The sequence below is a fragment of the Chlamydomonas reinhardtii genome, chromosome 6 (assembly GCF_000002595.2).
Source record: "Chlamydomonas reinhardtii strain CC-503 cw92 mt+ chromosome 6, whole genome shotgun sequence".
Taxonomy (NCBI): domain Eukaryota; kingdom Viridiplantae; phylum Chlorophyta; class Chlorophyceae; order Chlamydomonadales; family Chlamydomonadaceae; genus Chlamydomonas; species Chlamydomonas reinhardtii.
Genome location: NC_057009.1, coordinates 2,424,406 through 2,437,732, shown reverse-complemented (window position 1 = coordinate 2,437,732; position 13,327 = coordinate 2,424,406). Strand labels below are relative to the sequence as shown.

Genomic DNA, 13,327 nt, shown 5'->3' with positions numbered 1-13,327 from the left:
GTGACAGCTATTGAGGAGAAGACAACCGGCGGACTCAGAGGAATGGTGCTGCATCAGGGGAGTGCATGGAGGTGTGAACAGTGACTGGTGGGAAAGGCGCGGTGATGGGCTGCTTGGCGTCGTCCCGTACCGTAGTGTGCAGCGTATTCCCAGACCCCAACACCCAGTTTGTCACGGCAAGGCATGAGCAAACAGCTGGTGTGACACCGGAGTTACTGTAGCGAGATGTCGCTGACTTGCTGGTGTGCGATGGGACAGTGGCAAGGCAGGTTGGTAAAGTCCCGTAGGGTGCAGCTGATTCCCAGAACCCAGCAGATGGCAAACAATTTGCAACGGCAGGGCAGGAGTACGCGGCCGGTCGAACGCCAGAGTTACTGTACCGACGAGTTGCTGGCTGGCTGGAAGTTTGCTGACGCGCTGGTGGTTTGCTGGCGCGCATGATCACACTCCAGGCGCCCGGGGAGGTGTCAAGACAGGATGCTGAGGCCGGTACTGCAGATGCGGTGCCCTAGCATGATCTGAGCGCCCGGCCAGCGTAGGGTTCCCTGAGCCACTGCTGGCATTGGTGCTGTTCCCGCCCTCGAGCTGCCATAGCCGGCCATAGGCCGCCCACCCGAAGGCACAAGGCATGAGGCACGTGGCACAGGCGCTAGCAGTGTAGCACCAGGCACCCGCCAAGACCTCACGCAAGACCCACGACACGGGGTGCACACGTAGGGTGCACATTGCGAATTTGAATGCAAGTCGCGAGTGCGCGTCACGCAGTGCTGAAAGGAACAAGCAATGCGTGCAATGCAGGCAACACACATTTCATCCATGCATCCATTCTTACAGCGTCCGCCGCAAAATTGGCAGCGGCCTCGTCCCCAAGAAGAATCCCTTTGCACAGTACAGCTTTGAACAGCCTTGCGATGTCGCAATGCATGGGACCACACAGCCCAATCGCCCATTGCCGGATGCTCGTGCTTGCGTGCGTGCGGCGGCCATTGATCTTGCGCTCACGCTGCTTACTTCATCACCAGTGCAATCCCCATCAAGGCATCGGCGCCGGCAGGTGGCGCCGGGTGCAATCCAATTCCGCAGCTCCAGCCCCAATCCTCACACAATCCCTATTTCCAAATCCACCAAATACATTCACGTACAGCAATCTGGAGCCAACCCATCAGCCCCGCCATCAGCCGCCCCGGCACCTCCCCACATCCCCCGCCCACTCCCCACACATTTATAGGCAACAGCCACCAGAGCCCGACGTACGCAGCAGCAGCAGCAGCAGCAGCAGAGAGAAGTGCGGCATCCGTTCGTGTCATCACGCGGAGGTGCAGGCAGGTTGACGTCACATTGGCAACATCCAGGAGATTCTCTCAACTTGGGTTCTCTCAGCAACACCCCCACAGCCGCCAGCATCTGCTGCCGTACGATTCCCCCCTCACCCGACATGCCAAATGCCAAACGCCATTCTGCGCTGTCTGCCGTCTGCCGCAACCCTACTGCGCCCAAGGACCCTAGGGGAGGGCTGCGGGCTGGTGCCAGCAGCGTGTCCTCACGGGCCGCGACCCAGCCAGCAGAAGAGCAGCAGAGCAACCGATCGAGTAGCAGCTACCGGTAGTAGCATTACTGCAGCCGCCACCAGCCCACACACGCATGTACGGCAGCAGTGTGCCGGCAGCTGTCAGGCAGCTTTCCGTTTTAATCCCGAACTAGATGAATCCCCGCCTCAGTCCAGCATTCGACCCTATCTGCTTCAGAGCACATCGCGCAGCCCCAGCGTCCTCCTCCTCCTCCTCCTCCTCCTCCTCCCGCTCCTCCTCAATGCACATTGCTCCATCCACGCACACTACTGATCCACCCCTTATCTCCGCACAACAGCCGTCCCCCTCCTCATCCATCACCATCATCAGTCATCACATGTAGGCGTCCCCGAAGCTGATGGCCAGGAACACCAGCGTCATGAGGCCGCAGTAGCCCACCATGATCCAGCTGCCGTACACGCCCGCCGCCGCCGCCATGCCGCCGTAGTACAGCGCCAGGCAGGTCTCCAGCGCGTAGGGCTTGTGGATGCGGTGCAGCAGCCCGCCGCCGGTCTGGACAGGGAGGGAGGGAGGGAGGGAGGGAGGGAGGGAGGTTTGGGGGGAGGTTTGGGGGGAGAGGGGGCGGGAGGCGGTCTGGTTGGTCTGGCTAACCCCAACAAGCGGTGGAATCTGATCCGCAGGGTGTCATGCGCCGTGAATTGAGACGCTCACACGGCCCCCTCGCGCGCACCGCGCCACCCCGCCACACACCCCACCGCTCGCACATTATTACGCGCACCTGCTTGGCGCCGAACTTCTGTGTCACCTTCCAGGTCTTGCTCTTCTCCAGCCCCAACAGACCGCTGATCATGGCTGCACGGCAGGTGGATGGGAGCATGCGACACACATGTGTGTTGCTATGCTGAGCATTGTTACCGGCTGTTACCACCCCCACCCTTGCGCCCCGCCTGCACCCCCAAGGCAAGCATGTCCCACCTGCCCTCGCCCCCCGCCCCGCCCGACCCCGCCCCTGCTGCTCACCCCACAGTTTGAAGTACCCAATGGCGACCGAGAAGAACAGGTAGAAGATGGAGAAGGGCGTCACGTAGCTGCATTGAAGGGGGGTGTGCGTGGCGGCAGGCAGACAGGCGGGGGCGTCACAATGCAGGTCCCGTGGCATGAACAATCGTACACTGCCCACGCCACAGCGTCCCCCAGCACTGCCGTACCAGCACACGCACACGCACACGCACACGCACACGCACACGCACACGCACACGCACACGCACACGCACACGCACACGCACACGCACACGCACACATATCACTCACAGATACACAGCCAGGGCGAAGTTGATGGACACGATGAAGTAGATCTGCGGCCAGCTCCACTCCCACACCTCCACCCACAGCGCCACGGGCGGCACCGCCAGCACGCCCACCGTGATGGCCGCGAACAGCACGTAGCGCATGAAGAACCTGGGGGCAGGGGAGGAGGGGGATGAGAGGGAGGAAGTGGGGAGGAGGGGGAGGAGGGGGAGGAGGGGGAGGAGAGGGAGGAAGTGGGGAGGAGGGGGAGGAAGTGGGGAGGAGGGGCAGGAGAGGGAGGAAGTGGGGAGGAGGGGGAGGAGGGGAGGAACAGGCCAGGGAGGAGGCAGGGGAGGAACAGGGCGTTAAGGGGGTTTGTATGGGCGTGTCGGGTGGTACTCTTACTCTACGTGGGCCTGTGCCTGCTCATTCATGCATACGGTGTTCTGCGCAGCGTACATCACGTACGTGTCACACGTGCACACAGCCACACGTGCTACGCTGCAACACGGGCTCCCCCCTCGCACCAGAAGGCGTTGAGGCGGCGGCCGATCCCGATGTCCTTGGCGTGCCAGATGTTGGAGAAGGACTTGATCAGGATCTGCATGGGGCCAGACAGCCACCTGCGTGTGTGGTGGAGGAAGAGGAGGCGGGGCAGGAGCGAGGATTTTTACAGCGGCGCTAGGTTTTCCTTATGGGGCTGCTGGCTGGGGGTACAGTGTATGCCGCGCGCCACCCGCACCACCATCGGCACCACCGCCACCGCCACCACATGCACTGCATCCCACCCGCCTGCACTGCGCAGCCCACCTGAACTGCTGTGTCTTGTAGCTGGACAGGGTGCAGGGCAGCTCGTTGGGGTTGTCCACGTGCGGCAGGTACAGCGCGTCCCAGCCGCGCAGGTAGCAGCGCAGCGACAGGTCCATGTCCTCCACCACCGTGTCGGACTGCCAGCCGCCCGCGTCGTGGATGGACTGAGAGGGAGGAGAGGGAGGAGGAAGGAGGTGGAGGAGGGGCGGGGTGGGGTGGGGTGGGGTGGGGGAGAGGAGAGGAGAGGAGAGGGGCAGGGGAGGGGAGATTGTCGGGGGCGCTGGTAGGATAACTGATGCTAGTGCACGCGACGCCGTTCCCGACGTAGAATGCCATGGCAACAGGCGGGGACGCATGCAGTGCTGACACGCACCTGGATGCGCCACACGCCCGCGGTGCCGTTGAAGTTGAAGAACCAGCCCAGGTAGGAGCGGGCGCGCTGCTCCACGTCTATGACACACATGGAGCATGTGTGTGTTTGTGTTTGTGTTTGTGTATGTCCATATGTGTGTGTTTGTGTGTGTGTGTTTGTGTTTTGTGTGTGTGTGTGTGCATATGTGTGTGTTGGGCTGGCGGTGGAGGGGACAGTAAGGTGCAGGGGACCGATGAGGAGGGGGATGGAGGAGGCAGCATAAGGAATCGAGGCGAGGTGAAGCGAGGTCGGGTAAGGCGGTGGGCTGGTGCGTTGGGCGTGGGGCTAGCTGGCACTGGTGCGTGGGATGTGCGGGCGTGTGCGGCATGACACGGGCAGGGCACAAACACACCCTCCAGCCACTAGCCCCTCACCGAAATGGAAGCAGAGGTTGACTTTCTGCGACGTTGAAACGATGCCGTAAGGGACGGACGGTGTTGAGGGTGAGTGTGAGGGGGTATTGTGAGGCGGGCACACGCACGCAGCAGGCGGGGCTGCAATACCGCACTAGGCAGCACCGCGCGCCCCACATCAACACTTGTGTCATGACACACGTGTATCACTTGTGCTCTCCAACAAATGACACACACAGGGCCCCGCTCCGCGCTCTATGGGTGGGGATTGGAATGACCTGCCCCTGCCCCTGCCCCTGCCCCCCTGCCCCCCTGCCCCCCTGCCCCTGCCTGCCCCCGCCCCCCCCCCCACCTGGGCCCAGGTGAGGAAGGACTGTCCGGCGTTGCTGAAGGCCCAGCGCGTCTGCACGTAGGCCAGCCGCCGGTCCCGGTGCATGACGGGGATGGTCTCCTCCAGGAAATCGGCGGGGGGAGAGAAGTCTGCAGGGGTGGGGGGAGGGGGCGTTTGGGGGGTTACAGGTACCAGCCCAAACCAAACCGAACCCAAGGAAGGGTACATCTGCCAAGGAGAGGCACATGCGTAGAAACCCAAACGTGGAATGGCTGGGTCTCCGCCGCGCCCTACCCTCTACGCCACCCTCCCCGCCGTTGTTCTGGCTCCAGTCCCCAGTGTGTGCCACCTATTGGGACCCATGTCATTGGGCTCGGGCACATAACCCACCCCACCACCCCCAACCCCCCACCGCCACCACACAAGAGCGCACCGGCGTCGAATATGGCGCAGTACTCGTACCCCAGCCCCTCCACGCGGTTGAGGCCCTCCACCATGGCGCCCGCCTTGAAGCCGGAGCGGTTGTCGCGACGCATCACCTGGGGTGTGTGTGTGTGGGGGGGAGACGTGTGTGTGTGTACGTGTTTGTGTTGTAGATACCAGCCCAAACTAAACCGAATCTAATGCAATAGAGCGACGGGGTGGGGTGGGGTGGGGTGGGGTGAGCGAGGTGGTGGGGGCCGGGGGAGGGCGGCAGACGTGTGAGAGTGTATAAGAGAGGGTGTCTGTTGCGTTTAGGTCATTAGTGCAGCTAATAGGCGTAGTATAGACTGCTGTGTGATAGCTGATACGCACAGTAGTGGGCACTTGGGACGTGGGATCACGGGACGCAGTCGCTCAGGTATACAGACACGGTAGCTTCGGTCCTGTATCCTCTCGCAATGATCGTCTCTATGTGACTTAGCTAAGGTGGGCCTGCTCTCGGCCCTATAGCGGCTTAGCCCTCATCGCACTCGACACGCATGGGGTTAGGGGCAGACCGAAACCCTCTAAGTCCACGGCCCCTTCGCAACAGTGTCACGGTTGGGTTGGGGTAGGCATACAGGTTGCGGGATTGGGGCGAGGTGCATTGTGGCCGGCAGTGCTGGCCGTGTGGCACGGCGAGTGCGCGGACGAACGTCGCACACAAGCAAGCCCTAGTCAGGGCCCTAGCTGCCACCCTGGGTGGGCCGCTGCGCTCACCTGCACCGGGTGCCCCTCCTCGATGCACGCCGCCGCCGCCGAGTCCACCCGCTGCCGCACCGCCTCCTTTGTGCTGTCGTCCAGCACCTGGTGATGCACACATACACACATGCGTGTGCGTGTCTTAGGAATGCACAAGGTAGGGTACACGTAAGCTGTACTGCATCTTACAAGAACAGAAGACAAGGCGGTGTGCGAGAGTGCTTCATTCTGCCGCCCCACCCACACCACCACCACAACCCCACAACCCCTCAAGTCCCACTGCCCCCAAGCACCCCTCCCACCTGGATGAGCAGCCGGTCTCGTGGGTACCGTATCCTGCAGCAGGCCTGGATGATGGCGGCGGCGTGCGCCTCCTCGTTGTACATGGGCAGCTGCACCAACACCTTGGGCGGCTGGCAGCCGGACCATGGGTCGTCTGGTGTGGTGTGGTGTGTGTGTGTGGGGGGGGGGGTGCAAGGATTGGTACAGAGAAATGGTGTGTGGGTGGGTTGGAGATGGGTTGGGGTTGGGGATGGGGTTGGGGGTTGAGGTTGGGGATGGGAGGTGGAGTTGGGATGGCGGTGGTGTGGGTTCGGAGGGGGCGGAGGAGGCTGCTGTGGGGATGGGAGGCGGTGTGGGTTTGACGGCAGGGGCGGAAGACAGGCGTGACGGGAAGCAAAAGCGCGGTCCACCCAACATTGCCAGGCGCTGCGCCGCACTGTCATCTGGTGGTGAGACTCACCGGGGACGGTAATGGCCGTTGTCCCGTTCGCCGCCGCAGCCGCGGCTGCGGCGGCGCCGCCGCCATGTCCCGCCGCCGCCAGCGCCGGGCCCGTGATGATCTCCGCCCTCGCCAGTCCGTCATCGCCGTCGGTGCTGCTACTGCCGTCGCCGTCATCGTTATCGCGGCTACTGCCGGAGTCAGCGTCCGTGCTGCAGAACTCGCTACTGCCGCCGGGGCTGCCGCCGAGCACGGCGCCGCCGCCGCCGCCGCCGGTGCCCGGCACTGTGACGGCGCCCGCCGGCGGCCGGATGTAGCGCGCCGACGAAATGGGTGCGGATGCAGCTGTAGCAGGGGAGGTGGCGGCGCCGCCAGTCGCCGCCTTCGCGGCGGCGGCGGTGCCGCCGCCGCCGTCAGCTGCGTTAGTCACGCCAGCAATGTCTGCTACTGCCTTCACTCGCTCCTTGTCTGTGTCCTTCTGCAGCTGTAGCTCCTTCTTCTTTGCGTCCTTCTCTTGCTTCTTCTTCAGGCGCGCCTGCTCGCGCTTGCCGCTGTTCTCCTTGGAGCGCTTGCGCAGCAGCGATGCCACCTGGGGAGCGGGTGTTGGGGCGGGCGGCGCGGGCACGGTGGGGAAGCGGGTCGTCAGGTGCGTGCATGCAAGGTTGATGTGGCATGAGGGAAGCAGCACACAGACATGCAGGCAGAGCGGCGCACGGTGCGAGGTCATGCGGGCTGCAGCTGTGGCGGGTAAACACTACACAACTCTACGACAACCCCGCAAACAGTCCCTGGCAAGTCCATTAACCGGCGTTCCTGCTACACCAGCTTGCGAAGCCCATCTCCTCCCGCTCCCGCGCAAGCCTCCAGACATCCTCCCATTGCGCGCCGCTTGCAGCCACCTGCCCTCACGTGAGTCCGCCGCTACTCCCCTGCCCTAGCAACACCACCCCTCGTCCCTCTTTCCACCCCATCCACCCTCTCCTGGCCCGTCCCACGAGCTCCAGCTCCATCCCAAGAATCTTTCCCTCCCGTCCCCTCCCTCCCTCCCTCTCCCTCCCTCCCTGCCTCCCTCCCTCAATCCTCCCTACCTGCCTCCCTCCCTCAATCCTCCCTCCCTGCTCCCCAACACACGCACCTCCGCGGACCTGGCCACTGCCGCCACGCCCACCAGCCATATCAGGTCGAGGGCGTAGATGGTGAACAGCACGCCAAGCGACAGGTAGAAGATCATGGCGGCGAGTGGAGGCGGAGGTGGAGGGGGCGGAGGCGGAGGTCAGCTACGGCGGTGGAGGGCGCCGGTGCGTGCCTGGGCTGCGACAGGGCACGGCAAGGCAAGGCAGGGCAAGAGGCGTAAAACGCGTGAATGCTCCGAATGAACAGGTTGGGGTGCCTGCTGCTTGCTGCTTGCTGCCTGCAGGGGCCCGTGGCTGGTACAGCAGCTGGTACCTGCAGCTAGGTGATGGATCCACCCCGCACAGCCCCGTGCCGGCAGGCGCCCGCTGCCCTCAAGCCTCACGGCCACTGCTGGTACCGTACCAGCAGCACCACCCGCTCCGTGCGGCCCCAAGAAAGCCCAGCAGCCCCTGGCACCAGTGCTAGCCTCTCACCCCCTCACCCCTCCCCCCCCCCCCGGGCGACCCACCTGTTCCGTCCTCGGTCCGGGTTCACGCGTCCGTTGGGTCCGCGGAGCCTTCGGATTCGCCAGTCGTGCTTTGCTTTGCTATATAATAAGGCTTCTTGTGGTCCCACCTGGAAGCTTAAGAGCCAGTAGCACACTTGACCGTGGGTCAGGGCCGTGGGAATGCGGGGGCGGCGGCGGTGCTGCAGTGCGGTAGGGGGCTCACGATCCTGCCTAGCTTTACGCCTCAGCACAAGTCTGCTGCCAGTCCCTGCCAATGCTGCAGCATAAAGCCACTTCCGACGCTACCAAGCTACAGCACTGTCAGAGTGCTGCTCTATGCATTTATGCGGGGAAGGGGTAGGGTGCCAAAGTTCGCCCGTGCAGCAATCCTTCAATGTTTCAATACAACCGCCAAAGCCAATTGCGATTAGTAGCACGAAACTCAGCTTCATAAGAATGCAGAGCTCGACAAGCGATCGCCGGAGTCCGCGGTCCAATAGCGCCATCACTCCCGGACCTGTCAAAACCGGCTGCGGCCCCACACCTTTTCCCGTACGTACGGCCTTGGCTCCGCCCGGGTTACGCCCCTCGGCCGCGCAGCTGCGCCAGCGCATTACGCATATTTGCAAACCGATAAATGTTACGTGCAAGGCTAGTTCGCGAAGTAACTCGGCGCATGCCGGCGGTGTGGAAACGCCGGAGCAAGGAGTGGCGTCCTCTCCCCAGCTAGCGCTCTCTCGCCTCACAAACCCGCATCGAAAACAAAGTCACGTCGAGCACATAACCGTCTGCTCCTTCAAACTGCAACACGGCACGCGCAGCGCTGCATCCAGCCGACGACCGCTGAATGCAGTCGCTAGGTGCCGCCGCGAAGTCTGCGCTTGCCCGCCCCTGCTTGACGCCGCCACCGAGCTCCTGCCTCGCTCCTTGACGACCCGCTTAAGCCCGCTGCAAGCTCGCTCGCTTCTGCTGACGCTACATCCCGACGCAGTGCGGCGGACTGCCGCGGCGCTGCTTCTTTCCCTCGCCCGCGCCGCCCTCCCAGTCCTCCCCGCCCGCCCATCACTCCGCCACAGCGCCTGCGCCTCCTGCCCTCCCCGCCTCCGCCTCCGCCGCCTCCGCCTGCGCGCCCTCCCGCTGCAGCGCCGCCGCCGCCGCCGCCAGCGCCGCCGCCGCCTCCGGACTGATCTCCACCGCCGGGTCATGCAGGTAGGCGTGCAGGCGCGAGTGCAGCACGCCGCCGCCGCCACCGCCACCACCATACACACGCGACAGCTGCCCCTCTACTGCCTCTTCCCTTTCCTCCTCCTCCTCCTGCTCCTGCTGCTGCCCCTCCAGCCGCCCCTCCTGCTGCCGCCCCTCCTGCTGCCGCCCCTCCTGCCCCTCCCGCCCCTCCTGCGGCTGCTGTGTGAGCGCCACCGAGGCGAGCACGCGGTAGTAGTGTCCGGGCGCGCGGCCGCCCATGGAGCACAACTGCACCCGGTCCACACGCACACGGCCTGTGTGGGGGGAGCAGGAGGGACAGGGTAACCAGGAAGTGTGTGTTGGGGGAGCACAGAGGAGAAGGGTCGAGAGAAACAGTGTGTGACAACGGACATGACGTGTGAAGCGCTTGCGCAGGTTTTGGTGGTATCTGTGGCACCATACGTGGCGCCTCAGGAGCGCACGCCCTAACCCCGTAACTCCCAACTCACAAACTCTCCAACTCACCCGCGTCAATGTCCATGAAGGCCTCGTACGACTCGCGCGGGATGCTCCGCAGCCCCTGGCCTGCTACAGCCGCCCCTCCCTCCCCTTCCCCTGCTGCTGCTGCTGCTGCTGCTGCTGCTGCCGGCACGGGCGTGGCAGGCGCCGCCGGCGGGCCTGCTACAGCCGAGATGGGTGACGCGACGGCACCCGACACCGTGACGATGCGGTTCCCGTACTCGTCCGTGACCGTGGCTGTAGCAGTGGCGGCTGTAGCAATCGCGTCAGGCGCGGCAGTAGCAGCACCCGCCTCCATTGTGGCCGCCGCCCTGTGTGGCGACATGTGGGCGGGGTTGCATTTGTGCTAAGACCGCAGCGCGAGAACGTAAAAACAAGTGATCCCGCAGCCGCACGTGATCAGCAGCTATGTGCTGCCATTTATTCAGGGCTACGGGCACCTCCCTCGCTCATAGACGCACGCACGCAAGCCAGGAGATCTGCAGGAGCCAGGTGCCCCACATGGAACGAATACTCACGTTTTGCCGCCGCGCCAGCGGCCCCCGCCTCCGCTGCCGCCGCCGCCGCCTCTTCCTCCTCCGCCTCCACTGCCGCCGCCGCCGCCTCTTCCTCCTCCGCCTCCGCTGCCGCCGCCGCCGCCGCCGCCTCTTCCTCCTCCGCCTCCGCTGCCGCCGCCGCCGCCGCCGCCTCTTCCTCCTCCGCCTCCGCCGCCTCGCCAGCGGCCGCCGCCGCCGCCCCCACCCCGCTGCGGTGGCTTGTAGGCGTACTTGGCAATGGTGACGTGGGGCGCGAAGGGCCGGTCACCCTCATCGTACCTGGCGCGTGTGTGTGTGTGTGTGTAAAGAGCACGTGTGCGTGTGTGTGTGTGTGGCGCGAGGGAGGTCAGGCAACGGCCCGGGCAGCAGTAGGAGTGCAAAGAGGGCAGGGCACGGCGACAGCGTTAGGTGGGCGGCACTGAGACCCACACACATGCCGGCGGCAATGGACTAGCGGCAGCAAGAGACACACACACGAAGCCCTGCACCACTGCCGCCCGGAGCACCACCATCACCGCCCTGCACTCTCTGTATGCTCCAAACCCCTTGCTCGTGTCGCTCACCTCAGCGGGTGGAAGTGCGCCGCCACCGCCGCCTGCAGCGCCATCACCGCATCCCGCCCGCCGCCGGCACTATCATCGCCGTCAGCGCCGCCAGCGTCTGCTGCTGCGCCGCCGGCGTCGCCCTCGCCCCTGGCACCGCCGCCATCCACCTCCAGAAACAAAACCTGCAAGGTAGCCAAAAGTTGCCCCGGCGGGCATAAGTGCCGACGGCTGCATGGGGCAAGTAAGGCAAACGGCCGACAAAGCAGCGCAAACACCCAAGGACGACGAGCTCCGAGACTGGCTTGCTCGGCACGCGTAGCCCATCAAACGCGCCACCCGCGCCCTCCTCTTCCCCTTCGCTGCTCTCACCCGGCCCCCGAAGGAGTTGAGCCCGCGCAGCCGCAGGTCCAGCGGCGTACACACGCCGCGGCCCCGCAGCACCGCCGGCATCTCCGCCAGCAGGGCCAGCGCCGCCGCCAGCCGCCACGGCGGCTCCGGTGCTGCTGCTACTGCTGCTGCTGCTGCCGCTCGCCCCGCGGCTACCGCCGCTGCCTCCTCGCCCGCAGCCGTGCCTCCCGGCGCCGTGCTTGCGGTGGCTGCCGCCCCGCCGCCGGCGTCGCCCCTGCGCCACCACCGATCACGCTCGGCGCCTCCATTCCTTCCCCCCCAGCCGCCGCGGCCGCCGCCCCCGCCGCCGCCGCCGCCGCCGCGGCTGCTGCTACTGCCGCCTCCGGCCGGCGGCGGCGGCAGTAGCTCCATGACCAGGAGTGTGAGATGTGCCTTCACGGACGGCTCACAGAACTCGGACAGGCCGGGGTGGTGCGCGACCATACCCGCCTGGACCTGCGGATGTCATTAACGCATGTGCGTGTGCGTGTGCGTGTGTTGTGTGTGTGTGTGTGTTGTGTTGTGTTTGTGTGCGTGTGTGTTTGTGTTTTGTTTGTTTGTGACCACTGCCTTCACGGTACACAAGCGCGCATGACGCCTAGCGCCGCCATAGCACGTCTGCACGTGTCGGGTGCAGTCCAGGAGTTAATCAGCTAACACAAACATGAGCACACGGCACACCAGTCACACACAAACACGTGCTGCCTCTCCCCATCATCTTAAAGGTTTCGACGGCCGCGCACCCCGCACCCGGTCAATGGCCGCCGTCACGGCCGGCGCCTGTGACAGCTGCAGCGCCAGGAAGTGGTCCGGACGCCGGCCCGAGGCGGATGAGGAGGCCGTGGCGGCGGCGGCAGCCCTGCGTACGTGTTGTGTGTTGGTGACGTATGCCCTTAAAAGCACGACCGTGTGCGTGTCGTACTTCCACGCCTCGGGCAATGTGGTTGCGAGCGTGCAGCAAGACCACACAACACATGGCCACCCGCATGACACCGGCCGCTCACCACCGACCACTCCTACCTTTGCAGCAGCAAAGCACTGAGGCAGCTGCCCTCGCCGCGGCCTCCCTCTGACGCCCCCGCGGCCGCCGGCGACACGTCACCACCACCAGCGGCGGCAGCGGCGCTGCCGACTCCGGCTTTAGACGTGGCCGCAGGCTTGGGTGTTGCGGCGGCGGCAGCGTCAGAGCTGCGCGGCGCCATTGCGGCGGATGCCCCGCCGGCCGTCAGGTGCAGCCGCGCCGCTGGCGTCGGCACTACTGGCACGCTGGACTGCAAGGCGCCGAGGACTCCCAGCCGCTGTTGCGGATCCTGGTGTTGATGGTGGTGGTGGTGGTGCTGCTGCTCTTTTTGTTGCTGCTGCTGCTGCTGCTCCCGTGCAAGGGCGGCCCAGTCGCCTGAGGCCTGGGCGCGAGCAATGGCCGCGACGGCGGCGCGTGCCCTTGATGCCAACACCTGCACACCTGTGGGGCACGGCGCGGAGGTCGGGAGTGGCGCAGCGCTGGCGCCGGCAGGGTGCCTCTCACTCGGGGGCCGAGCAGGATCAATGGGGCTGCCGCTGTCAGGTCCGGCGCAGTGAGCAGCAAGCTTTAGGCTTGGCGGCTCGGGGGAAGCGCTCTGCCGGGGCCGCTTCCGCATGCGCGTGTAAGCGCAAACGGGGTTGCGGTTTTCTGCGCGTGGCGGGGCTCTCCCCGCTACGAGGCGACAGATGCAAGTGATGCGATATAAAATGTTGTCAAATGGGATTGAAGGCGGAAATTGCAGTGTCGCTTGGCGAGCGGGACAGAGCTTTCGAAAGGTGCCGCGACACGCGTGCTGCGACTCGGTGAAGACGCCCGCGGTCACTTCGCGCGATAATTCAATCGTAGGTTGTATTATGGGGCACACTGTCAGGCCGCGGCTGGTCTGAATGACTAGGGATGCGGGTT

At 65.0% G+C, this 13,327-nt stretch overlaps 2 protein-coding genes across 3 annotated transcripts; both read right to left on the bottom strand.

The window, feature by feature from the left end:
- Positions 1–676: 676 nt before the first annotated feature.
- Positions 677–8,368, bottom strand: CHLRE_06g268550v5 (uncharacterized protein). 2 transcript variants are annotated; one of them, XM_043062893.1, is made up of 15 exons: positions 8,250–8,368; positions 7,743–7,913; positions 6,629–7,196; positions 6,189–6,322; positions 5,905–5,991; positions 5,156–5,261; positions 4,744–4,871; positions 4,413–4,437; positions 4,000–4,076; positions 3,627–3,790; positions 3,344–3,439; positions 2,841–2,987; positions 2,550–2,617; positions 2,308–2,381; positions 677–2,081 (listed from the first exon to the last, which is right to left on the bottom strand). In XM_043062893.1, the coding sequence occupies exons 2-15, from the start codon at positions 7,836–7,838 to the stop codon at positions 1,902–1,904; spliced, it is 1,950 nt and encodes a 649-aa protein (XP_042923599.1). In that variant the 5' UTR covers positions 7,839–7,913; positions 8,250–8,368; the 3' UTR covers positions 677–1,901. The 2 variants fall into 2 exon arrangements, with proteins under 2 accessions (XP_042923599.1, XP_042923600.1); XM_043062894.1 differs by having other exon boundaries at positions 7,743–7,918; positions 8,250–8,328.
- A 68-nt stretch (positions 8,369–8,436) lies between these two features.
- On the bottom strand, positions 8,437–13,268 carry CHLRE_06g268501v5 (uncharacterized protein). The gene is made up of 7 exons (XM_043062892.1): positions 12,421–13,268; positions 12,151–12,259; positions 11,383–11,856; positions 11,032–11,195; positions 10,451–10,747; positions 9,939–10,243; positions 8,437–9,727 (listed from the first exon to the last, which is right to left on the bottom strand). Exons 1-7 carry the CDS (start codon positions 13,035–13,037, stop codon positions 9,291–9,293), a joined length of 2,403 nt encoding a protein of 800 aa, XP_042923598.1. The 5' UTR covers positions 13,038–13,268; the 3' UTR covers positions 8,437–9,290.
- Between the last annotated feature and the right edge of the window lie 59 nt (positions 13,269–13,327).